At 39.5% G+C, this 14,148-nt stretch overlaps 2 protein-coding genes across 3 annotated transcripts; one reads left to right on the top strand and one right to left on the bottom strand.

The window, feature by feature from the left end:
- Positions 1-151: 151 nt before the first annotated feature.
- klhdc10 (kelch domain containing 10) lies at positions 152-6,629 on the bottom strand. 2 transcript variants are annotated; one of them, XM_010757163.3, is made up of 9 exons: positions 6,365-6,629; positions 3,429-3,650; positions 3,153-3,307; positions 2,857-3,005; positions 2,669-2,753; positions 2,313-2,379; positions 2,184-2,231; positions 1,966-2,105; positions 152-1,644 (listed from the first exon to the last, which is right to left on the bottom strand). In XM_010757163.3, exons 1-9 carry the CDS (start codon positions 6,459-6,461, stop codon positions 1,435-1,437), a joined length of 1,173 nt encoding a protein of 390 aa, XP_010755465.1. In that variant the 5' UTR covers positions 6,462-6,629; the 3' UTR covers positions 152-1,434. The 2 variants fall into 2 exon arrangements, with proteins under 2 accessions (XP_010755465.1, XP_010755466.1); XM_010757164.3 differs by having other exon boundaries at positions 6,386-6,629.
- A 1,680-nt stretch (positions 6,630-8,309) lies between these two features.
- zc3hc1 (zinc finger, C3HC-type containing 1) lies at positions 8,310-13,108 on the top strand. The gene is made up of 10 exons (XM_010757161.3): positions 8,310-8,510; positions 9,577-9,679; positions 9,827-9,977; positions 10,101-10,184; positions 10,301-10,428; positions 10,653-10,792; positions 10,911-11,181; positions 11,284-11,487; positions 11,890-12,102; positions 12,199-13,108. Exons 1-10 carry the CDS (start codon positions 8,377-8,379, stop codon positions 12,271-12,273), a joined length of 1,503 nt encoding a protein of 500 aa, XP_010755463.1. The 5' UTR covers positions 8,310-8,376; the 3' UTR covers positions 12,274-13,108.
- The last annotated feature ends 1,040 nt before the right edge of the window (positions 13,109-14,148 follow it).

Below are 14,148 nucleotides of genomic sequence, written 5' to 3'. Positions count from 1 at the left end.
GATCTCATACTGCCTGTGTTTGTGAGATTTCAACCTCATTAAGAGTTTGGAAAAGGCACTGCAGTATAAACAAATGGTTGTATGAGCCTGCTACTAAAGCAACTCCCTGTGCAAAACATTTCCTATGTCATCAACAGAGAGGGAGTAAAAGTCTGAGCAGAATTAAGTCTTTATTCGAATAAAAGCATTTTAAATTAACTTTAGAGAGCACCAAATTCACAGTGATGTGTTGCATGGTTTGGTTTACGAATGAGAGCTGCAAGCAAACAGGATGGAAATTGACTTTTTTTTTTGCAGATGGTTTTCCGGACTAGGCTGTAACATAATGTATAATGGAAAATACAGGAAAATACAAGGGCTCAGACATAACCAGCACTAATGAAGAACATACAGTGTTTCTGCATGTTTTAGCTAATTTATAACAAATAACATATATTACTAAGACCATTTTAAAAAGGCATACTATAGCTTAGATTTTAAATGTTTTCCTTACCTCCAGACAGACACTGGTTTCCATTTATAGAATAAAAACAACTCAGAAAGACCTACGATTTAAGACAGCTAATCCCTTACAAACAACACCATGTCTGCTTTTATTTATGTCAAAATTATGCATGGATAACATAACTTCAACAATAAAAACACATGATTAACTTAGGTTTCAAGCTTCTGGATGTTTTTCCACACCAAACCTGAAATAAAAAGGCTGCCTGGCAAGTTGCAAAAACATTTTAAAAATCTAAAACTCACTTAAAAGTTATATATGATATTTGAATTAAATTGGCTCAAAATGTGCAAAAACACCGGAATGGTCATTTGGCAAACAGTCTGCCACTTTCCTGACTGGTTACTTTGCTTGTAGGATCTATTTAAAAAAAAAAAAAGAAAAGTAAACATCCAAAAATATGCAAGACAAAGTGTGCAAACAGCAATATCAGGTGATGAGAATACCCCCAAGAAAAATGGATTTAGTCCTTCAAATAAATAACATGCATTCTTCCTTTGCACAGAATTCTTAAAATATTAGAAGGCAGATTTTAAAAACAGTCTTTGAAAGCATGATTTGGCAAAATAAAGTATTTCCAACTGTGAAAGTTGGGAGGATGAGAAGCGGGAATTCAGATCGAGCTTGACATAAAGGCATCATGTAAAGAACCGTAGTGGAGGGGGTGGGACGTTGAGTAAAATCCATAAAACATTCCACATTTATTTTCTTTATCATCACTGAAACTGCTGAAAATAAGAACAAACGGGGGGAAAAAAGGCATCCCATTGTTTTTGGTTTTAAGGCGGGGCTACGTTAGGCAGGGGAGGGAGAGGGCATTTTTCCCGAGAAATTTTGCTGTGAATTGAATTCTGTGCTCTGTTTTCTCCTCCCAGTCCAGTCCAGCCCAGCCCATCCCATCATTCATTAGTCCATCCTGCACTGCACTACTATTTCAAACGTTCAATGAGTTCCTGTGTGAGTCCTAGGTTGAGCAGCTGCATGGTGGGAAGTGAAGCCAGGTGGGGAAAAGCCTTGAGGAGTTTCTCCCAGCATAGCTCCAACAGGCTGGGCACAGCCAGCCAGATCTTAAAAAGAGAGCCAGTTCGCTTGTTCTCATGGATATTCACCACGCCACCGTGGATGTACATGCAGCCGGCCTGAGGACGAAGTGAAGGAAAGAGAGAAAGATGTAAATTTCCTAAAGAACAGAGAGTTTAATACAGAAATTAGAGAGAGAACTTGATCTAGTAGGAAACACAATAAGACTAGATTCCAGCGTATCTATGTATCTGAAGTTCATGATTTACATTATATAACTAGATAATTAACTGCTCTCATTCACTTGTTGTGCACATGAAGGAAATCACTAACACTGGCATCAGACTCCTATACCTTTAAAACGGTCACTATTGCAGCCTATAGGTAATTCATTAAACAAATACATGTAGAGTGGCCAGAAAGGGTCGTGTTTTACTGACTGGGGTGACAGCAGCACAGTGGAAGTACGCCGGCTCAGGCATCACCGCTGGTAGTTTACTCCACTGGAAAGTCTGCAGGTTGATCTTCCACAGATCAGCTAATATCAGTTCCCCGTTGTAGCCACCACAGATAAATACATCTACAACAGAGATATTTGAATGATCAGACACTGTTTCATGAGGAAATATTGGCTGCACTGCATGACTGAAAAACTCACCGTTTCTTATTTGTACACAGCTATGACATCTCCTAGGAGCGGGATATCCTGTCAAAAGCACAGAGATTGAAGAATGGTGTGAATAAGAATTAAACGGGCTTAGTTAACAATGAAGTGCAGACTACAGACCTATTTTGTCATGAGGTTTAGTTGTAATCTCCTCCCAGGAATTGGTCTCCAGATTGTAAGCATGTATCTATTAAAAAGAGACAACACGGTGAGTCAGAGTAATGCAGCGATTAAGATGGATGTACAAAACAGAACTGTTACACAAACTGTAATAAACGATTTTTAAATGCAGACAGTGCAGATAATCATTTCTCACATTACTACTGATTTAGTACTAATAAAGGAAAATAACATATATAGACCAGATATTGCTTCAACAGACATTCAAGACATTTTGAATTTGAAATTTTGGCTGGCACAAGGTTCTGGTGATGAGTTAAATGTGCTTGGTGAGTGTATCCTACGTGGTGTAGTACCTTGTCCAGAGGGTAAGATGTCCAGGAAGTTCCTCCTCCCAGAATGTAGATCCTCTGTCCGTCGTGTGCTATTTCATGCCTATACCTGTGACACACACACATACACCAACATACCATATCAGAGTTTTACATCATTGGAATGATCCCTGGTTTGGTTTGTAGCACATTCATGCGTCATAAAGGCGTACCGTTCCTCAGGCAGGTCGTCAGGAGGGTTGTTAGGCTTAAGGTGGATCCATTCCCTTGTGGTCAGGTCCAGCCTGTGCAGGTCTGTGCTGTAGATGTAACCCGTAGTCCCTCCAAACACGTACAGGAAACCATTTATAATAACCATCGCCTGAAGGAGGAAAGATATGAAACATCCACGTAAGAAGCAGTTCTCACATATCAATCTTAAAATGACATTTCAACTCTATGAGATTTGAAATCCCTGAACTGAATTTGGCCCAGAGTGACCAATTGACTGGGTAGTTAATGAGATTACCTGTCCATATATTCTGTTGGGCTTCTTCCCCCGACAGTTGAGCAGTGACCACCGCTTGTACTTCACATTACAAACATGTACGTCATTGCCATTATTTTCACCAAAGGGAATCCCGGTGCCACCAAACACTAGGAGGTTGTTGCCGTGCAAAACAGCTGGAGAAACACAGAAACACCAAACTCAACACATTTGACAGAAAACTGGATTTTGTTTGTGTATAAGATGCAAATAAGTTCAAGTCAGAATCAGAATATTCAAAACCATTAGATATACAACCAGACATAGACGCCAGCTCTGTGGGCATATAGCCCTCTGTCCGAATCTGCTCCCAGCTGCCTGTTGCAAAGTGGTACTTCCAAAGCTCCCTGAACAGCGGATAGTCTTCATTGTCTGAGCCTCCTGACTCATCGTAGTCAGGGTTGTACCCTCCGAACACGTATAGGTTAGTGTTATCAGCAACACATCGATGCCCACTGCGGGCCGGGGGAGTAACAGGACCTGGAGAGGGAGAAACAAAGTTTCAGAGGATGAGAGGAATGCTAACAGAGATGCCAGACAACAGGTATAAGATGGGACTGATAAGATGAACACACACAAAAAGCTACAAAATGTGACATACAGTCAGTTGAATTAAGTATTGCTGGTTCACTTTACTACAACATCTGACTGAAATTTACCTAAATACGTTCATTGCCTTTGGGACTTTGCCAAACATCCTGAAATCTGTCCACTTTTTAAAAAAAATATATAATTAAATATTCATACAGAGTTATCAATCTATGTGGTACTCCTCCTTTTCACAGAACACTGAAGGATATCCCAGCATGCTCTGACAGAAAGGGTTAAGACTTGTACATGGGTCACCACGCATAAACTAACACGTGACATTTACAACACTGAATCTCAGGTTTCCCTGCATGAGGACTGTAAACACACTGTGAGTGGGAAACTATGGGCAACATTAAAGAGAACACACACACAGCCCCGAGATATCCTAGCTGACAGGCAACAGTGCAATCATCCTGTACAGAAGTTGCCCAGTTAACATAAAAAGTGGTCAAACACGTAGCCAGAACAAGATGCATGCAGCACTGTGCTTTTTTGTGCTTTGTGTTTATCTGACAATAAGCTGCCAAAGACCATCAAATGATAATCATCTACAGGCGTGTCCTCCTTCTTATACTCTACATACGGCCTATGTAGTACAGTCCAAATTAAATGGCACTAAAGCAGACAGAGAAACAGAGAATCAGTCATGCAGCATTATCTGCAAGGCTCACGCTGTTACCTTATAAGGAAGGCTAAGCAAATAGCAGAGTATGAAACATCATTATTTGAGATACTAAGGTGCTTAGCCTAACTAGGTTTCTATCAGCATGCACATGACGGTAGAATACAGAGCACATTCAGCCAAAATCTAATAACGTACCTCGGTTTAAAGTACTAAGAATAGAACTGAGGCCTACCTACCTACGTGTGATGTTCCAGCCAAACAATGCATTTTTAATAATCAGGATTAGTAAAGGACTGAGAAAGCACAGCAATTAGGACGGGGGGTACTGAGACAAAGCAGAGGAATGTAGGAACGAACAGTCACACTGATACAAATCTAATGCCAAGAAATACAGCACACATCAAGGACTTCATTACTCACGGGCTGTTTTATATTATCGCCTCAAGACTAATCAAATAGCACAGAATTGTAGCAGGCCACGTACTTCGGTCATTACATTACATTCATTTGGCAGATGCTTTTGTCCAAAAGGAGGAACAACGGCTGAATGTTATCCAAAACTGGAAGTGCAACCCCTCTAAATAAAAGAGCTAAAAGTGCACTCACAAAAGCTACAGATGATGCCCACATGCTTGAAGTTCATGTTACATTCACTTCTGACATGTGAGACGGGCCAAAAACTTCTACCAACATGGCTGGAACATGAACAGAGGAAAGGCTGTAAGAGTGCACAGTGTGTGTGTGTGTGTGTGTGTGTGTGTGTGTGGTTAGATTAGAGATATTTCTCCTTCAAAATCTATTGCTTTTTATCTGAGCTATTCAGAAAACCACACAAGAGTATGGGTTTTTTTTTTAAATGGGGGTTTTTCTTTTAGCATCTGTTAGAAATGTCAATGCACTCAATTAAGGTGTCAGTTAACTTAAGCGGCAAGCTACAATATCAGAGAATACTGGATCCAGTGTGGTAACCACTTTGTGGCAAAAAAAAGCTAAATAAATCTTGTCTGTGATGACTAACTCATTAATGGTCATCCAGGGCATTGGCTATTTTTTGCAGCTGTGTGTCAATTAGAGCAACAACAATAAACTGACTAATCAATTAATCAATTAATTTAGAAAGAAAATCCAAATTCTCTGATTTTAGCTTCTTAGATGCTGTGAATATTATATATATATTATATATAATATATAATATATGTATATATATATATATATATATATATATATACACACACATACACACACACACACACACACACACATACATACATACATACATATATACATACACATGATACAACATCATCTTGGGCTCGTGATCAACATTTTTCTGGAGCAAACTAATTGATTAATTGAGAAAATGATCGACAGTTTAACTGATAACTAAAATAATCATTGGTTGCAGCCTTTGTCAAGTCATAGGGACCTGAGTCGGACTGTGTACTATACATAGCTGGACTCTAAAAACATATCAGTGACACATAAAAAATGAAATCCAGGAAAGGAAACGAGCTGTACTGCAGGTGTATTTTTCATTATAATCTAACACTAACAGCTGCATGAAAAACATGTTAGAAATCAATCACTGAGTATTGTTTTCTGCAAATTATAGCTATCAATGACACGCCTATAATGTATCAATCAAAGTGAAGGTGTTGCAGGTAAATTGAACCTCATGCATATGATCAATGATTGTGTCAGGCCGTTTACTGTACAGCTAAAAGACTGAGATTTAAAAAGGTGAGCACTAAGATGATTTATTTTATAACCACACCACCTTGTATATGTTAACAAGCTGTTAAAAGATAAACAGGCACAGTCGCTACCGGTTAAGGACGACGTTTAAAAATCACAACATGCAAACAAAAGGGTAACACCGGTCTCAGTCACACTCTTTGTGTTTATTTCAAAGAGTAGAGCAGTAAACAGTTTTTTAAAAACCTGTCGTTAGCATGCCGTGCTAATGTTGTTGACCGACCTGCTAACGTTAACGTCTCACCGTGCGGCGGCCTGCCTGTCAGTTTCTCAAATTTATTCAGCTGGTCCGGGCTGCGAGCAGCTTCAGCGTCCGTCATCGTTTCCCTCGACTGAAGAGCGTCACATCGAATAAAAACCACATCTGCTAAAGTGCCGATAAAACATTATAAATCAGCCGCACGGCTCAGTCACTTTGAAGCCATTCACAAATGTTACCCCCACTGTGGCCGTGAGATCTCGGGCCAATCAGAAGGCTCGTTATTAGGACGTTGCGTCATTAGAAATGGGCGGGGCTGCGCGTGTCTCCAAAACAACACAACAGTTTTGTTTGTTGTTGTTTGTTTTTTCACTCTCTTGCTGTCAAGAGTTTGGAAATGATTTCAAGTTTGACACACAGCTACCAAACAAGCATTTAAAATACTCTTTAAAAAAAAAGATATTTTTATTGAAATCTTTTTTTATATGAATACATTCACAAAGAAAACACACAAAGGAACAGACATACAAAATCAGAACCACTCATCAACTCCCACCCTCACTATTGTGATATTTTATTATGTATAGTTTGTTCTTTATATTTTTATTCTTATGTGTCTATTGTCACTATGCGTGCTGTTGCTGCACTGTAATTTCCCAGCTTGGGATAAATAAAGTACATCTATCTATCTATCTATCTATCTATCTATCTATCTATCTCAACCCTGGTACGGTAAAAAATAAGATAAATAAAACAATTGCATGAGTTCACCTTCGTTTACATCTGAAGAGCAAAATATAAAATAAAATATAAAACATTCAAATGCTGTATGAGGTCCCAAACAGTCAAAATCATAGAAGTAGACAAAATAGTAAAGGGGAGCAGGTTACATACTGACACACTAGTTAAACCGGTGTAGTGATGACAAGAACAAGCCCCACCTGCAAGTAATATGATATATTTAAATTGCACTTTAAAGTCATTCTTTATTGTGGTTTAAATGTTACCAGGTATGCAGAACTGTAGGAGAATACACAAAACCCTTTTGTATTTAGGTCTCTATTTAGGACTAAAAACACAATACTATGATAACCAGTCTTTAAAAAGTACATATGTGATATAATGTAAACTCATCTTCATGTCATGTTTAAACCCATAAATTCACAGAAATATTCCAAAGGACAAAACCTCAATAATAGTTAAGGCGCTGAACACTGGTGAACAAATAAACCACAAAAAAACAAAACAAGATACAAACCATGCATTTTAAGAAAATAATAGCCTTATTTAAAAATAAATTGTGGAAAAATTCAACATGGTTTTAGCCTGACAAAATGCTTTATAGATATCCATTAAACAAACCCCTTTTTTTCTTCTTCTTCTTAAATTTTTGGTTCTTGACTAAATAATGACTTGTACCCTTTTAGATTAATTGGGTCTGGTAGTTCAAAACGACTAAATACTGCCCTCCACAGGAGAGGCTACACCTTCCTATCAAGGTTGTCAGGTGCTTTGAAACTGCCCTCAGAATATATGTATTGGATCATGGATTTATTATGGACACAATGTAACCAAGTACAAACCAAGACAGGATTACTAGGTGAGCAAAGTAAGGCTGTAGCATATGTTTTTCCTGGGGTTGCTTTTTAAATGATTACTCACATTACTACCTTCACTTAAAGTAAATATTTTTTAAGTGTGAAAAAAGTGAAGTATATTATCCGCCCTGCAAGGAGATATCTGTCAAAATGGACCACTAAAAGTGCATTAAGGGAAAGTGAGGTAAATAGAATAAACTATAATCCTGTTTTAAATAATGCAATATAAATATATGTGAACATTTAAAAAGGAGCATCTTTCGTTTTAAAAACGAGTTTATGTCTCTGGTTGTCTGTAAAATAATACTTTTTACTTGATAAATACTTTTGACAGTGACAGAGCCAGGTACTGTTTTATTTGAGGGGGTGGGGGGGGTCTTACAAAGCGGAACGATTGGTTTCAGGGTTTTATTTTCCGGGGGGACGTCAGAGCCGATCATGGCGACTCTCGGCGGCAGTCGTGGGGATCGTCTTGGCAACTCAAACCATCAAAAGTCTTCTCTCGTATCTCCGGAGAAAGTCCGTGAACTTCTTAACGACGGGGTGTCGTCCACGGACACCGGATCCAACAGGTGCACGTTTTGAACAATCGCGCGCTGTTTGTTTGATTTAAAGGGGCCGGAGGAGCTAGTTTGGTTAGCCACTTAGCTCGGCAGGCATTGCTCCTTTAGCCGCCTGCTCATGGAGAGGGACAACTCTCCACATGTTTGGGAGCTCCTAGGCCGGGAACAGGCTGTTCTTTTTTATAGGACGTGTTATTTAGTCAGTTTACGTAATAGGTTCGTGATATCACCCGTGCACAGTTGCAGATAAGGGGGGTGGGCACCTAAAGTTTGACTCTAACATCCATTAGTTTGCTGTTGTTTTGTTCACTTACTGCCCACACATAAAGCCATTACCTAGACTTTATACAGCGATAATCATTATGTAGCAGGGAGCGATTGGTACGAACAAAGGATCTCACTTTTTTATTTTTTTTTTTCCTGTTACGCAACTTTGATTCAGATGAAATTTCATATTACATGCCATTTAGTTTGCTATCTGTTATCCTTACCGATTAACTTTATCATTCCAGGGTTCCCACGGGTGCTTGAATTCCTTGAAAATGCTTGAATTTCAATTCAGTGTTTTCAAGGTTGTGAAAATGTTTGAATTTTTTTGTGAAGTGCTTGAAAATGCTTGAAATTTGTGTGATGTCTATTTGTCACTGTTATTGCGCTATGGTAGTTACACAATACACCGCTCACAAGCTGAGAATACAAGCCAATTCACAATTAGTTAAAAATCAAAACAGTCAATCTACCACCATATGAAATAATGCTAATTAGACCCATATTATTATGCCATACAGTGGCACCGCTGCGCTTCCCATGACCATCATGGCAAACACAACTAGTAGGCTACCTATTTAAAGATGCTGGAAAAATGGAAAAACTGGTGCTTGAAGGTGCTTGAAAAGTGCTTGAATTTGTTCATGAAAAAGGTGTGGGAACCCTGTCATTCATTACTTGTTTTAATTTAAAAGGTCTATGCCGAGCTTTCCTGTCTAGCTGTGCAAGTTTGAGATGAATTAGAAATCTTACGTTCATAAATTGAATGGAAACTATAGATCTGTCTCTCTCTTTGTGTGGATTTCAGTGAACAAGGAGACTTGAAAGTTCTGGAAGTAAAAAGCAACACTCAAGCACCTTGCGAAGCAACGAACAAAGACGCCTTTTTCTCAAGGGTGGAATCTTATTCAATATCCTTTTTATTCGTTTTAACCCATTGTGAGGCATCAAGGTTTTTTCTTTTTATGTTACACAGCCATGTGATCACTAATAAAGAGTAATGATAAATATGACAATGCTTGTTTTGTGTCCGAGTGGAAAGTTCCTTAGCATGGCACTGTTTGAAATGGGCAGGCAAACCCCGAATACTGTCCCCTCTGATGTGCGCCAGATATGGTTGGATCAACGTCGGCTGTGATATGCTCAAGTGCTCCAGCTGCCAGGCTTTCCTTTGTGCATCACTACAACCAACTTTAGACTTTGAAAAATGTAAGCACAACTTTTAAATAACAAAACAACAAAGACAATGTCACCCCTTTGTTTTGGCAAGGTGTTGCCAGTCTGCCAAAAAAAAATTAAAGGTCATGCTACTCTCCCTCTGTCTTCTAATAGATGAATCCCGCATTGCAGAGATATCGAGGCAGCTTCAGACGCAGCATGAGAAGTTTTGCCCCTGGCCTGACTTTCCCTGCCCTGGTAGGAGCAACCATTTTGTATAGCATATAATACAAAAACTTTAATCAGACTGTGTCATTTCAGCTGAATTGAAATGATCCACATGATCATAAAGGTAATTGTTGATTTGATTTCAGAGCGGTTCTGGCTGGTTCCAGCCTGTGAACCATCAGCACTTCTCACTTCCTTCTTGGAGCGCTTCCAGAGCGCCTGTCTTCTTGCACAGCAGCTGCCAGCCATGAAGCCGGAGCAGCTGAAGTCTATGGTGCGTCAGCCAAAGAGTATAAGGCTTTTTGGATACTCAAAAAAATTCCCCCCTGAAACATTTTAACCATTGTTTGTATTACAGAAAGAGGTTAGCATAATGCTTCCAGGAAAAGATGGTTGGATTCATTGTAGAAAAATGTGAACTTTATGTGTAGCTGTATTTAAAAAATACAAATATTTTCAATTGTTCACATGTGATTAATGTCCACTGTTTCCTTGCAGTCACTGACAGAAGATGTTGTCAGTGTTATACTGCAGCTGATCGAGGAAGAACAAAAAAGAAAGGGGGGAACTTCATGTTCTGAACCTTTGGCTGTCCAAGTGGCTGCATGCATTGTTTCTCTCTGTGGCTGGGCTGCAAGGTGAGATACAACTTCCCTTTTGGTGTGCTTGACTCTTCAATACACTTGCAAATGTTTTAATGTTACATTTTATTACTTTTTTTTAAAGATGTCTAAGCCATTGATTTCTCTTCCTCAGCCCCTCTCTGCACGCCATGAACCTGCCCATCCTCACCTGCTCGTACTGTATGCGTAAGGTGGGCTTGTGGAATTTCCACCAGATGGAGGGAATGGGAGGCGATGGAGATGCCTTACCAATTATCGTAGGCCCCTCTGCTCAAGCAGTAGCTCCTGCCTCAGTAGCTACACAGGAGGGCCAGGGGGACCAAACTGCTTCTGCCTTATCCACTCCTGCCACAACTCCATGCCGCATGAAGCTGAGGAGCCAGGACTCTACCCGTTCTGATCAGGCAAGCTTTAAGCAAATGAAAGCTGACTAGGTAAAGCTAACATTCAGTATATACACATGTTCATTTTAAGCTGCTCTAACAATGGCAAATTTAAAATTACAGGGTGAAGGAACCTCATCCCCTGTGGGTTTACGTGCCCGAAGCAGAGATTCACCAAGCCCCAGTGAAGAGTTGTCAAGTCCTTTGACCAGGGGCAAAAGAACTGCAACTCGCGGTAGAGGACAAGGAGACAACTCTGGGCCTGATGGCACTGCCAGCCTGCAACACCCTCCTAAACGCTTGTGTCTCTCATCAATTGGTGGTCCAGTAAGAACTAACATTACTGCTGATTTCACATGTTGTTGTTTTTTCACAGTTTTATTATGTCACACTTGCATTCAAGATGGGGCTGCAAAATTCATCAGATTTAGACACACAGTTTAATTTCGTACGGCAATCAAATTCGTGCATGTAATATTTTACCACATTTACATTAGTGAGGAGATCTGATACACTGAAGTCCGTGCTCCCAATTTCCTTCTAAGTAGCCTCGCCAAATGAAAACAATGATTATGAATTGTACATGATAGACGGGTCAGTAATTGTCCCAAAGTGATAGTTAATGTCAAAAGCATCCTATTTGCAAGCAATGTTTTGTGATAGTCATAGCCCAGGAGGTCACAGATGCTGCATCTTTGGCTATTACAAACTACTTCTCTGTTATTTCAGGATGGGATGCTGCATAAGAATGCATTTGATCCGCTCGCTCAGCACAGAGACTGGTGTCCCTGGATTTCTGTGGGAAAGGAGAATGTGGATCCAGGGGTCATTCCCTCTCTGGACGTAGGTACAGCACTTCATCAGCAGGGCTGGAAGGCTGCTCTCGACCTCCTTGTGCCCATGAAGAAGAACTCTAATACAGCAGGAGGTAGTCCAGCACAGGCAAGTAAAGTCTGAACTTTGCAAGCTTTCTCGTAGTGATGCCACGTGGCCGTGTAGCTTTAATGTTAACGACATTTCTCTATTCTTTCCAACCAGGGTCCTCGTGACAAATCTAAAAGAGTGTTTGCTATATTCCGTCAGTGGCAGGTGTCCTCCCCAGCGTCTCAGTAGACTGTTTCCATCCAAACAGCATTGCAACACTGAACTTTTGAACTGACCTGCCCTCTTTTTGTGGTACTGAGTCCACAATACCAATGACAGGACTGTCATTATATATGTATGCCATCCCGTAAAGTCGTGTTTACATTCAAAGTGTTTATGGAGGGAAGGGAAGTTGATTGTGTCTTTAAGCAAATTAATGCGTGTCTTCTCTGTGAACAGTGAAATATGTGAAGGATGCCTGAGAGGCATTTAAACATTTTGAATTCTCTGGGAGGGGGCAATTTAGGTCTTGTTTCATGTGTAGATATCAAGTAATTGAACACATCTCTCATATAAACTAGCCACAGGCAAGGCATCTACTATTGACCTCACATGAAGTCTGCTGTAGTAGTAGCCCTTCAAGTCCCTGATCGTGAGAAAGGGCCAAATGGCTTGACACTGGAAAGGCAATGTTTACCTTCAATGTATGTTGAGTCATTTGAGGGAGTGTTAAATATTAACCTCAGATTAACAAAAACTGTGAGGAAGTCATTTGTGTGTGTGTACTGTTGTGGATATGAGTTCTCTTTGAAAAGAACAGAATCATTTTTGGTTGTAAAATTGTTTGTTGAATGTATGTTTTTCATTTAGTCAATACTAAAATCTTGATTTTTGCAGGCAGGTAGAACCATGTGCCATGACCTTCCAACCTATTTTGAATTACATTCAGGATGCCTGTACTTCCTTTTTGCCTTCCCATGACATCTTGTTGCTAATTCAGTCCTCTCTATTCTGTGCTTTTATCTCTGTAGAATTTCCTAAATGTGTAATAAAATGCTCTTCCGAAAGTTTGTTTCACTTTGAACGTTGTTCCTCTGATATTTCAACTGAACAAAAGACGAGTTAAATTGTCATTATTATGTAAATCAGGAGAAATGCTTTCACTTCATTCAGGTATGGCAAATATTTTATTATCCGCTGTTGTTTTTACAGCGATTTGACTTCTGAAAGGTTTCTTTGTAATTTCACATGGATGTGATTTGGGATTATTAGTTCATCCATTTTCTGCCGTAATGTTACTTCTCATTACTCACTGGATGGCAGCCATTTTGTTGTCTTTAGAAGTCTTTGGCTTGGGTAAATGACAGTTGCACGAACACGGTTCCTTTTACACATGACTGGTCTATGTTTACTTTACTGAAAGGCAGTCTTGTGACCTGATCGTTTCTGGGAAAAACTGCTGTTACAGAGCAGGTATGAGATTGTCCTTGGATCAGTGGTATATTTAAACCATGGTTGAAAACATTCCCTTCATTAGGTCTCATTTGTATCCTGTAATACTGCACATTTCAAGCCCTATTAAGCATCATTTCATCATTTATCAGAAAGAAAGCTCAAATTAGCTGATTTAATTATTGTTCCATCCCCCTCAAAAAAAAAAAAAAAAAATCAGATCTGGGATAAAGTTTTCCTTCAAGGATCATCAGCTGTGGTCAGACATTTTGAGGTATATTATGGCAACCAGAATTTGGGTGTGTCACTCACAATGCCTCTCTCGTGGAGAACATGGAAGACGGACAAAAAACAAGACAGATCCGTTGCCACAGCAATGAGAGCAACCTTTTTTAATTGTAAAACCCTGAATTGTGCCTTTATAGTCATTATTTCTTCTACGTATTGATATATATCTATTTTTTTTCCATTAATTTATTTTATGGGACCATGTACAGTATTAAACATAAACGATAAACATTTGATGTACTGCTTACAGGTACCATTTGCAGTCCCTTTGGCAGAGACAATTAAAACATATTACACAGTGCAAAGCAAAAAACACACAGGATACATAATACAAAATACAAAGTTACACACACCAACAATGTCAGTGGCTACAGAGCTGAGTAT

Source organism: Larimichthys crocea, chromosome XX, assembly GCF_000972845.2.
Source record: "Larimichthys crocea isolate SSNF chromosome XX, L_crocea_2.0, whole genome shotgun sequence".
Taxonomy (NCBI): domain Eukaryota; kingdom Metazoa; phylum Chordata; class Actinopteri; family Sciaenidae; genus Larimichthys; species Larimichthys crocea.
The sequence above is the reverse complement of the archived record's forward strand: the minus strand, read 5'-3'. Positions and strand labels throughout refer to the sequence as shown.